Consider the following 18287-nt stretch of genomic DNA (forward strand, 5'->3'; position numbering starts at 1 on the left):
CCTATTCAAGACTGACTATTTGGACGCGACCAAAAGTCATGTCCGATTTTTGAATCTTTGTGACTCTCCCATTTCCCTACGTCGCGCTCAAATTGTCAGATTATTGAAATGCACCCTTTTCTGCATGTAATTAACTTTCCCTTAATCTGACTCACTCAAGTAAATCCCAAAATCCCCACTTTTTACTAGTTTTAATTCTAAAGGTTGCTTTCAAGCTGTTTATCTGACAAGCGCGTGCCGCAACTTTTGAGACAAACATAATTTAAATAAATAAAACATAATTTAAATAAATGATTGTGAATACGGTCGTAAGCCTTTGAATTGCAGAACGGTTTATTTCAGTATACATATTTATAGCAGCGTAAGAAGAGGTTAGTACCTACTAAATAAACCACGACTCATTCGTAAGTGCATCAACATTATTACGTAAAATGGAGCATTTTTTGGGTTGATAGATTTAAATGATGAGATGTCATTGGATACGATAGACTCATATGAGACTAAGATATGAGCGTATGTATGTAAAATATTATTTAAGTACGACATACCCGTGCCCTTGAGTTAGGACCTTGTAGAATATTTTTGTTCCTACAGTAAGCGTATATACAAAATTTACGTTAAACTTATCAATAATGAGAAGCTGCCGAACAAAACGGTGTGATTACTAATTACGTAACAGAGTACGTACACACTTCTGATCTAAATGTTTTTTCATCCGGACGTTTTTGGCCCACTGAATACTTTAAATTTATTTCGAAGCAAAATGGCCTAATACTGTGGTAAAATTCAGGCCAACGTACGTGATTTCGTTCAAAAAACCATAATCACAGCAAAGCTTCAAGATCTTTCTTTCAGTTTTTTGCCGTAAAATTTAATTTAATTGAAAACACACCTTTTTGTTCGCCTGCTCTTCAGTTAATACTAAAGTTATCATTGAAATTAGTTTTACTATAAATATATAAATATAATTCTAAAACAAAAGCACAAGTTTTATAAAATAGCATACCTACACCTCTGTCACGCTTGACCTACTTATGGATTTCAGGTACGTATACAAGGGAATATTCAAAAAAGTGTTTTTTCTGAATATATTTCGTGATATCACTGCAGACGATTCTATCGGAGCCAGGCTGCATTAATATTATGATTATACTTATAGTAATTCTTAAAATACCAGTCTTTTCCTGCGAATATGAAATTGTACAAGTAATTTAAATTCTAAAAAATGAAATAATTTATCTAAAACATGCGCAGAATGTGGTCGCCATATTAAACGTGTAATATTTTTACTTTCCTCTTGATCGAATGGATCACGACGATAAAAAATTATGCATCGTTATTAATTACAAAATTCTACCTAAATACTAAACGTATTGGATTTGTTTACTTGTCCCTCCGTACAATATCGACTATGGCTCCTTTATAAGTGTTTCATTTAATGGAAAACAATGAATCATCTGTTTTTATATGTTTTATTTTTAGTTCCTTTAGTTTAATCAAATTAATAAAAAAAATCAAATGTTTTTAAAACTAATTCCAAATTATTACGACCCAAGTTTTTCTATCCCTCTTTTCTCAGTCAGTTTTTACTAGACGCACCGCTACAGACGCGGGAGCGATCTGGACATAGGATCTGAGATCCGCTAAGATAATTTTCTCGTGCGCATTGCTAGCGAACTTCTGCGGCGATGCGGTGCGTCTCAATGCACGCGGGGAAGCCGCCAAGGAGAATATAATCGCTGCATCTAAGTGCAGTTTTCAAGGTTATCGTTAGTTTAAAAATGTATGAAGAATTTTTAATAGCTCTAGCCCACAAATATCCGGAATTGTACAAGAAAGCCTTTCGGTATAACGGCGACCAGAATCGATATGTGGGGGAAAAATTGTGGGAATTTCTCCCGCGTTCTTCTTTATAAAAAAATCATCCAAACTATACATCTCCAGAGCACAACATGTTTCGATTACGCCTTGCGATTACTGACCGTACGTATCGCTTGTGATGAACGCATATGGAACAACTGATTGAGCATTTAGATAAAGTACAATGTGAAGAATGCTAAAGGGTTAATTTTTATTACTGTATATTTGCAGTATGTAGTGTGTAACTTTTTTCATGTCCGGGTACTTTCAGGGAAACGACTATTCGCTTGCCTCTATTGTTTGACTTAGAATTTTATAAGCAGACATAAAACTACTTTTACCTTTGATTAAATTTGAAAGTTATCGATTCAGTTTTGGCTGATTAAAAGTATATCTAAGAAATTTTCAAACGAATCATCAGAAGCTATTACCGCTCATTTTATCGGAAAGCTAATATAATAATGGTAAGGCAGGAGTATTCAACAGTTATTGAGATATAGATTGCCTAGTACACTGCCAGGCAGTAGCGCGAGCTTTTCCTGTGTTCTATTGAAGTGTAAAAAGTCTTGATTTGTGATTTTCATACGAAACATGATTTTGATATGGACAGGACGTCTCGCGACGCTCATGTATACGCTCAATAATGCCTGTTGATTTGCCGTTAGTGTGGTCATTAGCTCCACTCTAGCTAGAAAGAGTAGCCTAGAAGCTACTAACTAAAATTATAACAAAAAATAAGTTTTTCAAAAAGAAGAATAATTGGCTCTGGCGATTTCCGTGCCTGTTGCAACTCGATGTGCGATCACTTATTACTATAGCTTAAAGATATCCTTAGTATTCTAAGGGTCGAAGGTAGGCATGGTTGCCAACTTCTGCTTCACTTCCTCCGAGCTGTCGTTGCAGAGAAGCAGAGTATGGGAGAAGCCCATCGCCACCTGGGTGATGTTAAGGCCCTCCATGGACGTTACCTCCTTCGGCCTGGCCGTCGACTTGTTGATGTCGCCAGTGCCCTGCCGAACGAACAATATCAAGTCAAATAAGGCGAACAGATTTAAGGCGAAGAACAGAGGCGAAAGATTTGAGTCGTCGTTTTCGTCAAAATATAATTACGTTTTGAACCCTTTGAGAATGACATGATATGAAATTAATGATCAGTGAGCAGTCGAAATGAATTTTAAAAACATTTATTAACCCTTGACCCAAAAAGAGAGGTGTTACAAGTTTGACGTGTGTATCTGTGTATCTGTCTGTGGCATAGTAGCTCCTGAAGTAATGAACGGATTTATTTTAATTTAGTTTTTTTTTTAAAGGTGGCTTGATCGAGAGTGTTCTTAGCTATAATCCAAGAAAATCGGTTCAGCCGTTTGAAAGTTATCAGCTCTTTTCTAGTTGTAACCTTCACTTGTTGGGGGTGTTATAAATTTTTAATTTACATTTGTACAATTATTAGTATATGATGCCCGCGACTTAGTCCGCGCCAGGAATGGTTTTGAGAAATCACGCGGGAAGTTTTTGAATTTCCGACATAAAAAGTAGCCAATGTCCGTCTCCAGAATGCATGGTATCTCTGTACTAAATAGATGATGCCTTCAAGTTCAACGTGTGTTTGGGCTTTTAAAAACCCCATAGAAACTTTGAATTTCCGGGGCATATACTAGACTATGTCCTTCCCCGAGTTAAAAGCTATCTGCCATTTCAATCTGATGTTTTTGCAAATCAGACGGGCAGACTTTCGTATTTATAAGATTAGTATGGATTATAATGATGATGCCCGCAACAAACTATCTACAATGTCGTTGAGAATGAGTTTGACAATTTATACACATATAGCTTATTCTCGCGACTTCAAACGTGTGGATTTATGTTCTTAGGGTTCCGTACCTCAAAAGGGAAAACGGGACCCTTATAGGATCACTTTCTTGTCTGTCTGTCCTTCTGTCTGCCCGAGTAAATGAGGATGTTTTGTCATACAAAAAATACTCAGAAATAAGTTTTTTTAAGTATTATTTTTAACAAGTAGGTATTGTAAATCCAAGCCTGCAATAGAAATTTGATCTGAGTTGGAACTGATTACTAACCAGTTCACCATAGGTAGGGGCGACCCCCCAAGCGATAAGAGAATCGTCCGCCGCGATGACGACGGACGTGTTGCTAGTGCCGACACTACGGATATTCCAACCTTGAATGAAACAATTATATTATTATTAACAATTGAATAAATGTAAATATTCCTTAGCGTAATGGGTATGATGTGGGGCTCCTAGTCACGAGTCCGGGGTACTCACGCGTCTCTTAACTATTCCGGGTAAGCAGACTCTAATTAAGGAATTGAATAACACTTGCTTTAACGGTGAAAGAAACCGCAGGAGGAAATTTGAATTCTTCATAAGGGCCTCAAAGGTGTGAATACTGCCAGTCCGCATTTGGTCAACATGGTAGACTACGGCTAAACTCTTTTCATTCTTAGTGGAGACAAGTGCTTAGTAGTGAGCTGACAATGGGTTGATGATGATGATTCGTTTATCCTTCACTATCTAACTTGTTAAATTTTGTTCGACCGTTGTCGAACTAACAACAGACGAATAAATTCGATTGATAATCAAATTAATTGCCCATCATTACTGTGCAGCACTAAAACCACTAATATTCCACCTGGAATAGCATTGCAATGCAACACGTCCAAGCAATTTTACGTGAATGGTGCTATGTAAGAAGCACTCACGAAAGTGCTAAAAACAATTGTACAAAATTTCAACTCAATTGATTGAACGACGCTCTAACGAGCAAGAAATATATTATAACGAACAGACAAACATGAATTATTATTATATTATTATGAACTGACGCCTGCAGCTTTATTCTCGTAGATTTAGGTTTTTGAAATGCCGTGGGAACTCTTTGATTTTTTGGGATAGGTAGTAACCTATCCTAGAGGAAGCAAGCTAGCTATACTACGCAAAAAATTGTTTAACGAATAGGCCGTGAAAAGGAAAGTCACACTTTCACATTTATAATATAAGTAACGATCAGAGAAGTTAATAATATTATTATAAAATGCGTGAATATAAAATTTACCTGCGAGATCCTGGACTGGTTTAGGATACATGTTCGCTTCTCCAGTGCGTTTTGTTTGTCCAAACATAAACAGTGCCCCTGAAATAATTATAATATTAATTTATAAACATAAATGACCTCTAAACCCTAAAACGCGGCCAAGTGCGAGCCAAGACTCGTGCACCGAGGGCCCATACTAGAGTCTTTCTAGTCAACGCTGATAGTGGGAAAGAGTGGCAAATTTGAAAATTTCAAGTCGTGCATTCCTGTGTACAACTAGGAATAAAAGTATTTGACACTTCACTTTAGCGTAAAAACTATCGTGAGTGATTTCTAGTATAAGTATAGCTAATCTCCACCTCAGTCACCCTCACAGCGGTGCATGAGGGCCGCACGAGGCTCGCGGTCCTAAACGCGGCGCGTCGCGAGCTGAGCTCCTGTGAAGGACCCCGGATGGGTTCGAAACTTGTCGGGCTTAAGTCGACAAAACATGTGAGTACAGCCGGGATTTTATATTACATTATTTCCCGTTGACCTAAAATTATGAAATTTGGCAGGTAGGTAGCACATAGCTCTTATAGCACAAGTAAAGAAACAAATCCGAAAATCGTGAATTTGTGGTCACATCACAGGGGAAAAAATGAAAATGTGTTGCAATTTACAAAGTAAGATAACTTTACCAAGTGGGGTATCATATGGAAGGGTTTTACTTGTACATTCTAAAACAGTTTATTAAGCATAATAGTTTTTAATTTATCGTGCAAAATGTCGGAAAAAATACCCGAGTACGGAACCCTCGGTTGGCGAGTCTGACTTGGCCGGTTTATTTATTTTCCAAGTCGTCACCGGAAACCCCCAAAGTGAAGCACTTCGGAACGTCTCCCAAACAAATGCTCACCGAGCTCGTTGACGGCGAGGCTGTAGGTGGCGCCGCAGTGTACGGAGCGCACGCCGCGCGCCTGCGAGTCGAAGTACTTGATGAGACGCGGCACGCTCTCGTCCTTCTGCTCCGCGTGCCCGAGCCGTCCGAACCCACCGAAGCCCCAGCTGAAGGCGCGCTTGGACGAGTCTATCGCCACCTAAAAAGCGAATTAGGCTATCTAGCCGATGTCTACTACTCGTATCTATTAGTAATAAAAAATTTAATAAAGAACATTTCAATTTAAAAATATTCATTAGTGTCATTTATTGTAACTGTTTTGAGAACATCTTCAGAAACGTGATTGGAAAAATATGGTGGATGTTACATAAAAGCTAACACATTTGAGGCGCGGACGGAAAAACTATTTTTGGCGAATCCGCTACAGACTTGGAGAAAATGCTACAGAGTTTAGACACAGAAAATCTAAAATTTGATCTGCACATGAATACTTTTAATACCAAACACAGCCAAAAAAGAACAAAATCGATATAGTACTTGGACAACTTTGTGTTGTGGGTAAACTGGTCTCTTTTGAAACAAACACTAATGAAAACAAAATGGACACACCAACACACGCAGCTTCTTTATCTCGCTTTAGTGAAATTCGAATAGAGTAGCTAAGTAATTAATTCGATCAAATTATTTCTTGAACTGAATGATCCCGCGACTTCGTCCGCGTGGATTTAGGTTTTTGAATGTTGTGTGGATGCAGGCGTTATTTTTTAGTTAGGCGTTAGTTTTTTGCGTTAGGTTTTTGAAAAATCCTGTGGGAAATGTTTCATTTTCTGGGATAAAACGTCTTGCATATGTCGATTTCTGGGAGGCAAGCTGTACCATTATACCATAAATGGTTACCATGGCTAAAACTATCAAAGGACATGGAATTTATTTATTTTGAAAAACCCTTTATTTAAAAATTGCTTATTAATTACAGTAGAGATGATTGTATGCATACTACTCACTGTATGGTTGTTACCGCAGGAAAAATCAACTATTTCCACATCTCTGATTGGTGTCACATGTCCATCCTTAGATTTTTCATAGAAGAAAGTCATTTTTTTAGGCTCCGTCTCAAAGTGGTATGAAAGCTTTGTAGATGTAACGAAAAACTTTCCATCAGTATTATGACCTGAAAACAGATATTACTCAAATTAAAAAAATGATTTTGATAACATATATTGCATTATGCATGCTATTTTATAGCGTGATTGCATGTTTGAGTACTTTTTCAATGATAGTGTATATTTCAGTAGTTAAACTAACTCTAGACACTAAAAACCTTCTTTTGTTCAAGATCCCGGGAAATATTTGAAGAAATGATGGAAAAGAATAACGCCCTTCCGATTTCACTACCGGAAAAAGTCCGCGGTAAATTCTATATAAAATCCCAGGTCTTGAAGGGATAAAGAAAGTTAACGCATTTATCAACAGCACTGGCCAAACTCTTGCCTGAAGAAGTTTCTGCACAAATGGCGCCTTTCAAGTTCTGTCCAGTAGGTAACGTTACGCAACGCCAACTCCCCTCCAAATAAGCGTTGCGAGCTTTTATAAAATAACCAAGGTCCCTCACGGGCTCTTTTTCTAAAATACCTTAAATAAGAAGCCTTATTTAACACAACTAAATGAGAGCTCACCTAGCTGTCCGTACTCAGGCAACCCAAAGGAGTGCAATGCTCCATTGCAATCGAGGATCATAGAAAACTCTGCTCCACATCCTACTTTGACTATTGGAGCACCTCTGCAAAAAATAGTTTCGTATATTAACATTATTCTTTAATAGCTGGTACCAAAATCAAATATAGTTATTGGTATAATAATATTATTATTATATACTAAAGGATGCCCGCGACTTCGTCCGTGTGAATTTACGTAAAATCCCGCGGGAACTCTTTGATTTTCCGGAATAAAAGTAGCCTATGTGTTAATCCAGGGGTCCGTCCAGTAGTTTTTGCGTGATTGAGTAACAAACATCCAAACATCCACACTTTCATATTTATAATATTAGTCAGAGGTAGCCGTATTACAATTACACACCGGTGCCGGTATTCGAGCGCGACGGAGCCCAGCTCTATTGGGTCCGGTCCATCATCACAGACTCTTCAGGACTCTTCTATCGAATAAGTCTGGTATTGTGGTGGTGGATTGGGCACAGTCAAAGATGTTTTTGGTGAACATCACCACGCCGTACGAGAAATAACGCAATTATCCTGATCTGGCTTACGCGGTTACCGATATGTGGCTTGTGGAGTCCACTGAAACCATCCCAATCGTCCTATCTGCGAATGGGTTGATCCCAGTCGACCTAGCTCACCATGTGAAGCGACTGCAGTTCCGTGACAGTTTGCTCGCAGCCAGGATGCAAAAAGCGGTGTTGCTAGACTTGGCTAGGATAGTCCGCCGATTTGAGAACCAACTGATCACCCTGACCCCCAGCCGTTTGGTCTCCCCTGCCGGGGTATAATCCTCCGCCCGGTACAAATATGTATTTATGTAACCTATATGTATTATATATTCTTTCTTAGTGTTTATATGTATTTATTTTGTACACAGGCGTAAAGTAAGTAAAGAGAGAAATATATGAATAATAATAATAGGAAACTCACGGGTATCGGATACGGGTTGGCAGTAGGATCTGCGGGGTGGTGGAGCCGACGCCGCACTGGCCGCTCTTGTTGTCGCCGCAAGCGAACACGGTGCCAGTGTCTGAAACAGAGCTGTCATGTTACACATATATTATAACTTTGAGATCATCTTCTATTTTGCACTTTTACAAAGCTTATTTGCATTATGCTGCTGTTGTCTGTCTGAATATCTGTCTTTCTGGACTATTAGTTTTTAGTTAAGATCATGTTTTCAGAGTTAAGAAATGTAGAAGCTTTAGAGATAATCTGCAGGCCAAAAATTTATGTAACTTTAAAAAAAAATAGCATTTTTGGCAAACTAACCAAATAGAAATTATGAAACTGGTACAGTTTTGGAACCCTAACTGGAGAACCTATAAGGATTATTATTATTATTTTAGTACACACAGTTATTAATTAAGATGTCGACACTTAGGAACTTAATAAAAAGTAGGCACTATATTATCTTACTTTTTTTTTTAAATACATTTTTAAATAAACAAATACGTATTTTTTAACCCTCGACCCAAAAAGAGGGGTGTTATAAGTTTCACGTGTGTATCTGTCTGTAGCATCGTAGCTCTTAAACAATGAACCGATTTTAATTTAGTTTTTTTTGTCTGAAAGGTGGCTTGATCGAGGGTGTTCTTAGCTATAATCCAAGAAAATCGGTTCAGCCGTTTAAAAGTTATCAGCTCTTTTCTAGTTACTTAATTTACACTTGTTTCTAAAAACGATCAATAACTCAAAAACGGGCCCTTTTTGCCCATAGGTGCTAAGGTCATTTGATAGCATTTCACCTCCTCTACAACCTCTCAAAGAGTTAGGTTTTAGTGGACTTCATGTATAAATATAAATATTAAAAATTATTTCCCCGCTTCAAAACGTTTCTGATTTAAATAATATATAAAAAGCTATAATTTAAAAAAAAAACATCAAAATCGGAGCTGTTTCTGAGTACTTCCGACGAAAAGGCTTCGTTTACTCCAATACATCTTCACTTTTATTTGCCAAAAACGTGTACGTTTTACATGTTTTTATAGGAATAAACACATTACAAGTTCAAAATACATTTTAAAAGGTTAAAAAAAATAGTTATTAACAGAATAAGAATTTGATTGTTTAACTATCGTGAATGATTTCCACTACAAAAGCTAATCCCGGCTGTACTCACACTCACGGCTAGTTTCGAACTCATTCAACTAGATATATAAAGATTAAGAATATTACTCTTTGGCAAATACTGGTTACCTGTAACAAACAGCGAGTGATTTCTGCCAACAGCGGCGTGAATGATGTTGTAGTCTAGCAGATAGGGCACGAGCTCGGGCACATTGCGGGTGGTTGTGTCGCCAAAGCCTAGTTGTCCACACGAGTTGCGCCCTACAATATCATCAGTGCGTTGATTTCTCGTCATTGCAATATCACCAAAAACAAAATATTCTTTTAGTTGACAGTAATTTAGAATTACCATAAAAAATCTACTTTAAAAAATTTTAGTTTCCTTAAATGTCCTAACGTAACTAGGTAGTTATTAAGTTTATTGATAAATAGGTTTTTTCAAACTACCTTCTGTAGGAATAATGATCAACAAAGTTTTTAATCAGTTGCATTTTTTAAAATCTAACTAAATAATTATTGCTAAACATTGTGATTTGTGATTTTTGAATAGAATACTTATAATAATTTATGACTGGTTCGGAATGCCGTTCCTACCGAGAAAAGTCAGCAAAAACTCAATGGTTGCTTTTTTGAAACATTCAATTTACAATCAAATTATGCCATAATATACAAGGAATATGCTACTCCGCGCATTTTTGGAGGGAGTCAAATCCATGCTTTTTTATCATTTGCATAATTTTCATTGTATAATATGCTTTTTTTAGGAGTACACTTCTAATAGATATTTTTAAACTTATGTAAAGGCAAGTCTAAAATTGATTGTGGAATTTTATTACAAAATACATATTGCAGTCATTCCTAAATGACTTTCTCACTTTCCTGAGGCGGAGCAAGAAGTTGCAAGCCTATTACTGTTTCTACATAGTTTGCCTGTTGTGGAAAATTATGTTGTCAATTAAAATATTATATCTATGAAAAATGATATGATTCTTACCAAAAGTATATGCACGTCCATCTTCTGAGATCAGAATGGAATGACCTGCACTGCATCCACTCACTACTAGTCTGTACTGTAATGGGATGAGATTACTTTAACACTAGAAGTTCCAAACCACTCACAATAATGATTGATAAATGCAATTACTGAGAATATCTAGATTTCTTTATTTTTCTAATCCATATCTAACATAGCTAGGTAATAAGGAGGCATCTAGACACGGTCGAGGTCTCCCACCAGATCAGCCTCAAGTCAATTTGGTAATTCCCAAATTGACGCTGCCAAGAAATGTACTTCCCACATGAAATAGCCACCTAACTCTTCTTCAACAAATCTCTATGATTACCTATTGCCACTGTGGCAAATTGGGTATCATTTCCGTATAATTCAAGGACGTAGAACGACGTAGACGTTTCATTGCTGGTACTAATTTTTATCATTTTCATAGGAATTTTCTCAAAAATCCTAAGATTCTCATATGATGAAAGTAATATATTGTAGTATGTAGTAGTAATATTATATTCTCATATGATAAGAAAAATAAATGGAGTTTTTTGTTAAAAAGCTTATAGTGAAAATAATTATAAAGCAAAAAATATTCAGAAATCGTAAAGATATTTTTCAAAGAAGGCGGCCATCTTTGTTTTCCTTCCCAACTTGCCAGACTTCTTTGCATATTTCTTCATGTTTCCCAAACTAAATATGCTGATGGAACATCTGTGTGAATCTGTGGTGAGGCTCAAAGCTTATTAAAACAATTACAGACACACTTCTTTTAGCTCAATAATTATTCGACTATAGCAAATAATAAGAGTGCTCAAAATATTTACCTTTCTATCAGTAAACTTATGGAAAGTGTAGAGATTAGGGTGAGTCTTCTTCAAAGGATTATTGCTTCTTTTAGCTACCAAATCCCATGAGACAAGGCCAGCAATCAAGAGAACTCCAGACGTTTTATAAAATGTTTGCAACAACTCCTGTTAACAAATTTAAAATCTCAAACTATTTCATACTATTTTCGTATTAGAATAAGAAAATACAATTAAATATAATCGGCCAAAAAGAGGGGTGTTATAAGTTTGACGTTTTTATCTGTGTATCTGTCTGCGGCATCGTAGCTCCTAAACTAATGAACCGATTTTAATTTAGTTTTTTTTGTTTGAAAGATGGCTTGATCGAGTGTTCTTAGCTATAATCCAAAAAAATTGGTTCAGCCATTTGAAAGTTATCAGCTCTTTTCTAGTTACTACAACCTTTACTTGTCGGGGGTGTTATAAATTTTTAATTTAAACTTGTAAAAATTACTACTACTCTATCTTTTGCCCTTTCATGGGTACTAGGTACCCGTGATACCGATCGTAATAATTATGTTATGTAGGTACTTATTAAAAAAATGTATTTCTTCATCATAGGCTGTTAATCACAAACATTACCTACTGCTTTTGAGTTAATATAATATACCACTGGATAAAAAGTTACATTTTGCAATTTAAGTTGGCCCAAAAAATTATTTTAGTGATTATCTATTGATAAAGATTAAGTTAAGTATTTGTTTAAGATTTAAGTGTTAAGAAATTTCTCCCTTGTGCTATTATTTTATCGTTTTTTTAGCTAATTTTCAACTTATTTTAAAGTTTTGTACATCATTAGATAGCTGAGAATATGTAGAAGCTTTGCAAATAATTCGCAAGCCAAAAATTACTGTAACTTTAAAAAAAAATTGCATTTTTGGCAAAGTAACCCAATAGAAATTATGAAACTGGTACAGTCTTGGATCCCTAACCGGGGAACCTACAAAGATTATTTTTATTTTAGTATTCACAATTATTAATTGAGATGTCTAGTACTTAGAAATTAAATAAAAAGTCGGTAATATGCCTTACTTTTTTTTTAATGAATTTTAAAAGAAACAAATACGTATTTTTCTTAAAACGATCAATAACTCAAAAACGGGCGGTTTTTGCCCATAAGTGTTTGGAGATCTTTGTAGCATTTGACCTCCTCTACAACTTCTCAAAGAGAAGGTAGCGTTTTTCTGGATTTCGTGTATAAATATCGCACATATGGATAAAAAAATACTAAAAATTATTTCCCCGCTTCAAAACGTTTCTGATTTTAAATAATGTATAAAATACAAGAATTTAAAAAAAAAACATCAAAATCGGAGCTGTTTCTGAGGACTTCCGACGAAAATGCTTCGTTTACTCCACTAAAATTAAATATTACATGTGAATTATAAAATAAAAAATGATTACTTCAGGTAACTTTTCTCCATTTGGTGAACATTGTAGTTCAAATTTTTCTGGAGGCTGGACAGAATCACTACTATCTTCATCGTCAGATTTTTGCTTACGAGGTTTCTTAGCCTTGGCTGGAGGTTTCTTCGCCTTTACTGGCGGCTTCTTCACCTTTGCTGGAGGTGTCTCCGCGTTTGACTATAAAAATATTTAGAGAAACTAATGGGATTAAAAAAAAAGTAAATCCACAAAAACAAAAAACTTAAAATATTACCCGTGCGAATACTTCTTCATCAGTAAAGGTCGGGGAGCACTCGCCACTATTGGTGGTACTTGCAAGCATTTTGAAAATATCATTACTATCTTCATTGTCAGATTTTTGCTGGCGAGGTCTTTTTCCTCTTGGTGGACGTTTTCCTGTTGTTGAAGCTCCCCTTTTGCATTTTGGCATTTTCTGTGATAATAAACATGTATTTTAGAATTTCATAATTATATTGTTTTCAATAATGATATCCATCACTATTAGTTTATAGGATGCTACAGACTGATCTACATTTATGTTATTAATATTAGGACAAAATTAAATGTAACTATGCTCATAGGTGAACAGAACTAAATGTAAATCAGAATATCAACAATTTTAAGTAAGGATCATAAGCGCACTGATTCTATGTGCCACTAAAGTTTAGAATATTTGCATCTAAGAAAAAGACAGACAAATCTAATTTAATTTAGAACTGTCAAACTACGAGACTAGGTGCCAGTTGTGATCTTATTGTTCAAATTGGTAGAGTGCACTAGAATTTAAATCCTTAGTCTTTAAATTTAAGATTCATTTTCTGTCCTTTTTTAGCAATAATAAAAAGATAAAGAGGCAGATACTCATACAGTTTAGATAAAAACATCAGAATCGACGCCAATGTATTATTAGTTCAGAAAAAATTACGATTTTTTACCATCCTTCTCAATTTTTTGAATTGCAGATGTATTTTTTCCATCAAGTCTCTTTTTTAAATTGCTAAACAATTTTTTAAACTTTGATACATTGTAAAGTTAACTATAATGAGGTTCAATGTTTTTTGTTGGAGTGCATGCTGGAGGGAGCAGGAGGGTATTAGTTCACTTTCCCTTCCCGCAAACCCCGCTAGCCAAAGATGATTCTGGTTTGAACCCATTTCAGTAAAAATGTACATTATCTGAGATGCAAAGTTAGGTGTAAGGTCAAGTGGACAAAATAAAAACGGGTAGATTAAACAAGACTGAATGGAGTTGGGATGATCTAATTTTGTTGAGGCCCATTTCGTCTAATCGTGTATTATTAGTTCTTTATTGAGTAAAATATCAGAACGAATCGAGATTTCTTTCATTACAACATAAGTTTACATTTGAAATTAACAAGGAACGCTTTAGAACAATGAAAGTACAAACATGATTCAATCTGAAACAGTAACTTCAATAATAGTTTTCAGTTTGAAGGAAAATAAATTTAGTTTCAAATAAACGGGACCGGTAAGTATAAAACTTTTATAAAATAAGCGAATATTGAGGTTGATTAATGCTAATCCTAATTCCGAGGCAAAAGGATAGGAAAATCTTCTGTGCCGTGAACCACGTGCTATTTAAACCGTAGCTTGTTAAACCATTCAACTCTAATAACATATTAACAAATTATCAAAAGAAATAAACAATTAAAATAAATTTCAATCAATTTGACAAACTTACCGCTGGCTGATTTAAACAAATTAGAAAATACTATAAAAATTAAAAGATTGTTAATATTACTATGCCTGATGTATAACGATCTCGAGTAATGGCAGGGATACCGCAAAAAAAAATATTACTATCCCAATTTCCAGTTCATAGTAAAACATCCGTGTTTTCTTTCATATTTGTATTGCAAACATTGCCAGTTCAAGGTAAAAAAAACTTGACCTCAAACCACAGAGAGAGAGAGAAAGCCATAGAGAGCAGCATTGATTTATATTCTATAATTATTATAATATCTAATATCTAATTAAACCACAGAATCAAACCATATTAAACAGGTACCATGCCTTAGCCTCAGACAAAGAATCAAGGTGGACTCAAGTAATAAAGATAAACCATCTTTTTTTGTCTTTGTCATAGTTTAGTGTTTACCCTCCGTCCACACACTGCCCGTGCAGCATGGGAAAGAAAGAGGAACGGAGGCAGTGAAGTAGTTTCTGTGAGTAGTGTGACCATGGAGTGTGGCCGCGTTAAGGTGGAAGCGACGGGCCTGCCCACGAAATTCAAATTTAATCTGGTTTTTCGCATTTTTTAAACTAATACGACAACGTAGGCTTATGGCATTTTCAACTGCGACAATGGCAGTATCATACTCACAGGTTTATATAAAAATCTTTACTTGAAAGGGTCCAGTTTAAGAAATTAGCTGTAGTATCGACTAATGTGTCAGAATTAGTGAATTAGTTTACAAATTGCAAAAACCAAATTAAATTTGAATTTCGCGGGCAGGCTCGTCGTTTCCACCTTAACAGTTTCTTTTGGATTCTTATCTCTTTCTTTTGTATAGTAAATTGTTTAGTAATTTCTGGGAATACCCCAAAATGTACCACACATTTACGCAAAACTTAATAGCATCTAAAAATTAACCAATAAACTGCTTCTAAACCAATGTTACCCATTCCTACTGCATAGAAGTAGTGTAGTCCAAATGAGTCCAAGGTTCAAGCCACAGACCTAGTACAATAAGGGGACTTGTAAAGTCAAATTTGATTTGAGGACTTCGTCTGTGTTGGTGATAGCTGGCGGGCGTGCTCTACTTTTTGGAGTGTTTTTTTTTTGTTAAAACTGCATCAAAGCATTTTGCATCAAAAACTATTATGCGCAAAATAAATAAAAATCTGTTCTAGAATGTACAGATAAAGTCCTTTCATATGATACCCCATGTACCCCATTTGGTATAGGAATTTTACTTTGAAAATTTAAACAGGTTTTAATCTACAAATTCACGGTTTTCAGATTTTTCCTTTACTTGTGCTATAAGATCTAGATCTAGATTCTATGTCAACGAGAAGTACCCTATAGGTTTTCTTGACAGACACGACAGACGGACAGACAGACAGCCAACAAAGTGATCCTATAGGGGTTCCGTTTTTTTATTTTGAGGTACGGAACCCTAAAAACTAGAAATGAAACAAGTAGCACTTGTAAATTTAAATTTAATAAGCCTAACACACATGCGTAATATTAAATTACAATGATAAAAATAAAACATTTTCGAACTTAATTATGGGAAACTAGTGCTAAAATAAAAAGTCTCAAAGTGTTAATATTCTTCACCGCCTTCACCTTCTCCCTCGCCGGAATCCATGCCAACTTCCTCGTAATCCTTTTCTAAAGCTGCCAAGTCTTCACGAGCCTCAGAAAATTCTCCTTCCTCCATACCTTCGCCTACATACCAGTGGACGAAAGCACGCTTTGCGTACATCAAGTCAAACTTATGGTTCAGACGGGACCACGCTTCTGCAATAGCAGTTGTGTTGGATAGCATGCATACTGCACGTTGAACTTTGGCTAGGTCTCCTCCAGGAACGACAGTTGGTGGCTGGTAATTAATTCCTACTTTAAATCCTGTCGGGCACCAATCGACAAATTGAATCGTACGTTTTGTTTTGATAGTTCCTATGGCAGCATTTACGTCTTTAGGTACTACATCTCCACGATATAACATACAACAGGCCATATATTTGCCATGTCTGGGATCACATTTCACCATCTGATTAGCAGGTTCGAAGCAAGCGTTGGTGATTTCAGCCACTGAGAGTTGTTCATGGTATGCTTTCTCTGCAGATATTACAGGAGCATATGTGACTAAAGGAAAATGGATACGCGGATATGGCACTAGATTAGTTTGGAATTCTGTAAGATCTACATTTAACGCACCATCAAAACGTAAAGAAGCTGTTATCGAAGATACTATTTGCCCAATGAGTCGATTCAAATTTGTATAAGTTGGCCTTTCAATATCTAAATTCCTCCTGCAAATGTCATAAATGGCTTCATTGTCAACCATAAAAGCAGCATCAGAATGTTCCAAGGTTGTATGTGTCGTCAGAATAGAATTGTAAGGCTCCACTACCGCAGTAGAGATCTGCGGCGCTGGATAAATTGCAAATTCCAGCTTCGATTTTTTACCATAATCAACGGACAGTCGCTCCATCAGAAGCGATGCAAAACCAGATCCCGTGCCGCCCCCAAATGAATGAAAGATTAAAAACCCTTGAAGACCTGTGCATTGATCTGCCAATTTACGTACTCTGTCTAATACGAGATCGACTATTTCTTTCCCAATAGTATAATGACCTCTTGCGTAATTATTCGCTGCATCTTCTTTCCCAGTAATGAGCTGTTCAGGATGGAAAAGTTGCCGATATGTACCGGTGCGGACTTCGTCTACTACCGTAGGCTCCAAATCAATAAATACAGCTCTTGGAACATGTTTACCTGCTCCAGTTTCGCTAAAAAATGTGTTGAATGAATCATCTCCTCCTCCAACGGTTTTATCTGAAGGCATTTGTCCGTCCGGTTGAATTCCATGTTCCAAACAATACAGTTCCCAACATGCATTACCGATTTGAACACCTGCCTGTCCTCCGTGTATGGATATGCATTCACGCATATTATTGTAATATTATAAGCTCTTAGCAAAATTAACTTTTTGCTTGCCGTACTAAGGGCTCGAACTAGTGCCTGAAATTATGATCCAATAGCAAAGGATGGAATATGGAATATCACTGGAGAAGATTCGAGCGAAACAATATCATCTTGATTCATTGATCAGTTTGGATTCCAAATTTAAAATAGGTAAATTTTATTTTAAAATGTTGTCATTTTGACTAAAACCTTTTATTTATTTATCATCTTTTAATAGGTACTAACTAGTGCACTAGTCTTATTATCACAGGTTAGATTTAGATCATGGTTAGATCACAGACCTAGTATAATAAGGTAAGGGAAGGGAACGTTAGGTGAAAACAAGACCACGGGGCGGTTGTACAGCCCTGAAAACCTGTAAAAGTGTGAAAAAATGGGTTAGGTTAATTTTAGGATAGCACAGTCGTCACGGGTAACATTATATACGTATCATACATTGTCACTGGGAATCTGGGAATATAATATACTAGATGATGTCCGCAGCTTCGTCCGCGTGGATTGGTAATATCCCCTACAGCATCAAGATTGAGGAGTTGGAATCCAAATTTTTTATGGAACAATATCGCAAAGTTCCCCCGATTAAAAAAAAGGTACAATTTTAATGCTCACCAAAATAGGTAACTTTTAGACCTAAGACTAAGCACCAAGTAAAACATGTTAACATCAAATAAAATAAACCCACTCTGTACCAAAGTGCCTAAAGAACAACGTTTTAAGTACCTACGTGTCGTATTAATATATATTTTTTGCCTCCCAAAATGGATTAATGCTCACCA

At 36.0% G+C, this 18287-nt stretch overlaps 2 protein-coding genes across 2 annotated transcripts; both read right to left on the minus strand.

The window, feature by feature from the left end:
* Window positions 1-1184: 1184 nt before the first annotated feature.
* Window positions 1185-14688, minus strand: LOC123880176 (protein RCC2 homolog). The gene is made up of 13 exons (XM_045928148.1): window positions 14536-14688; window positions 13088-13267; window positions 12832-13011; window positions 11407-11553; window positions 10574-10649; window positions 9709-9840; window positions 8440-8539; window positions 7471-7574; window positions 6799-6965; window positions 5813-5993; window positions 4936-5013; window positions 3939-4039; window positions 1185-2870 (listed from the first exon to the last, which is right to left on the minus strand). Exons 2-13 carry the CDS (start codon window positions 13262-13264, stop codon window positions 2700-2702), a joined length of 1614 nt encoding a protein of 537 aa, XP_045784104.1. The 5' UTR covers window positions 13265-13267; window positions 14536-14688; the 3' UTR covers window positions 1185-2699.
* A 1312-nt stretch (window positions 14689-16000) lies between these two features.
* LOC123880179 (tubulin alpha-1 chain-like) lies at window positions 16001-17688 on the minus strand. Its single transcript, XM_045928153.1, has one exon. The coding sequence runs from the start codon at window positions 17474-17476 to the stop codon at window positions 16124-16126; it is 1353 nt and encodes a 450-aa protein (XP_045784109.1). The 5' UTR covers window positions 17477-17688; the 3' UTR covers window positions 16001-16123.
* Window positions 17689-18287: the final 599 nt, after the last annotated feature.

Source organism: Maniola jurtina, chromosome Z, assembly GCF_905333055.1.
Source record: "Maniola jurtina chromosome Z, ilManJurt1.1, whole genome shotgun sequence".
Lineage (NCBI taxonomy): Eukaryota > Metazoa > Arthropoda > Insecta > Lepidoptera > Nymphalidae > Maniola > Maniola jurtina.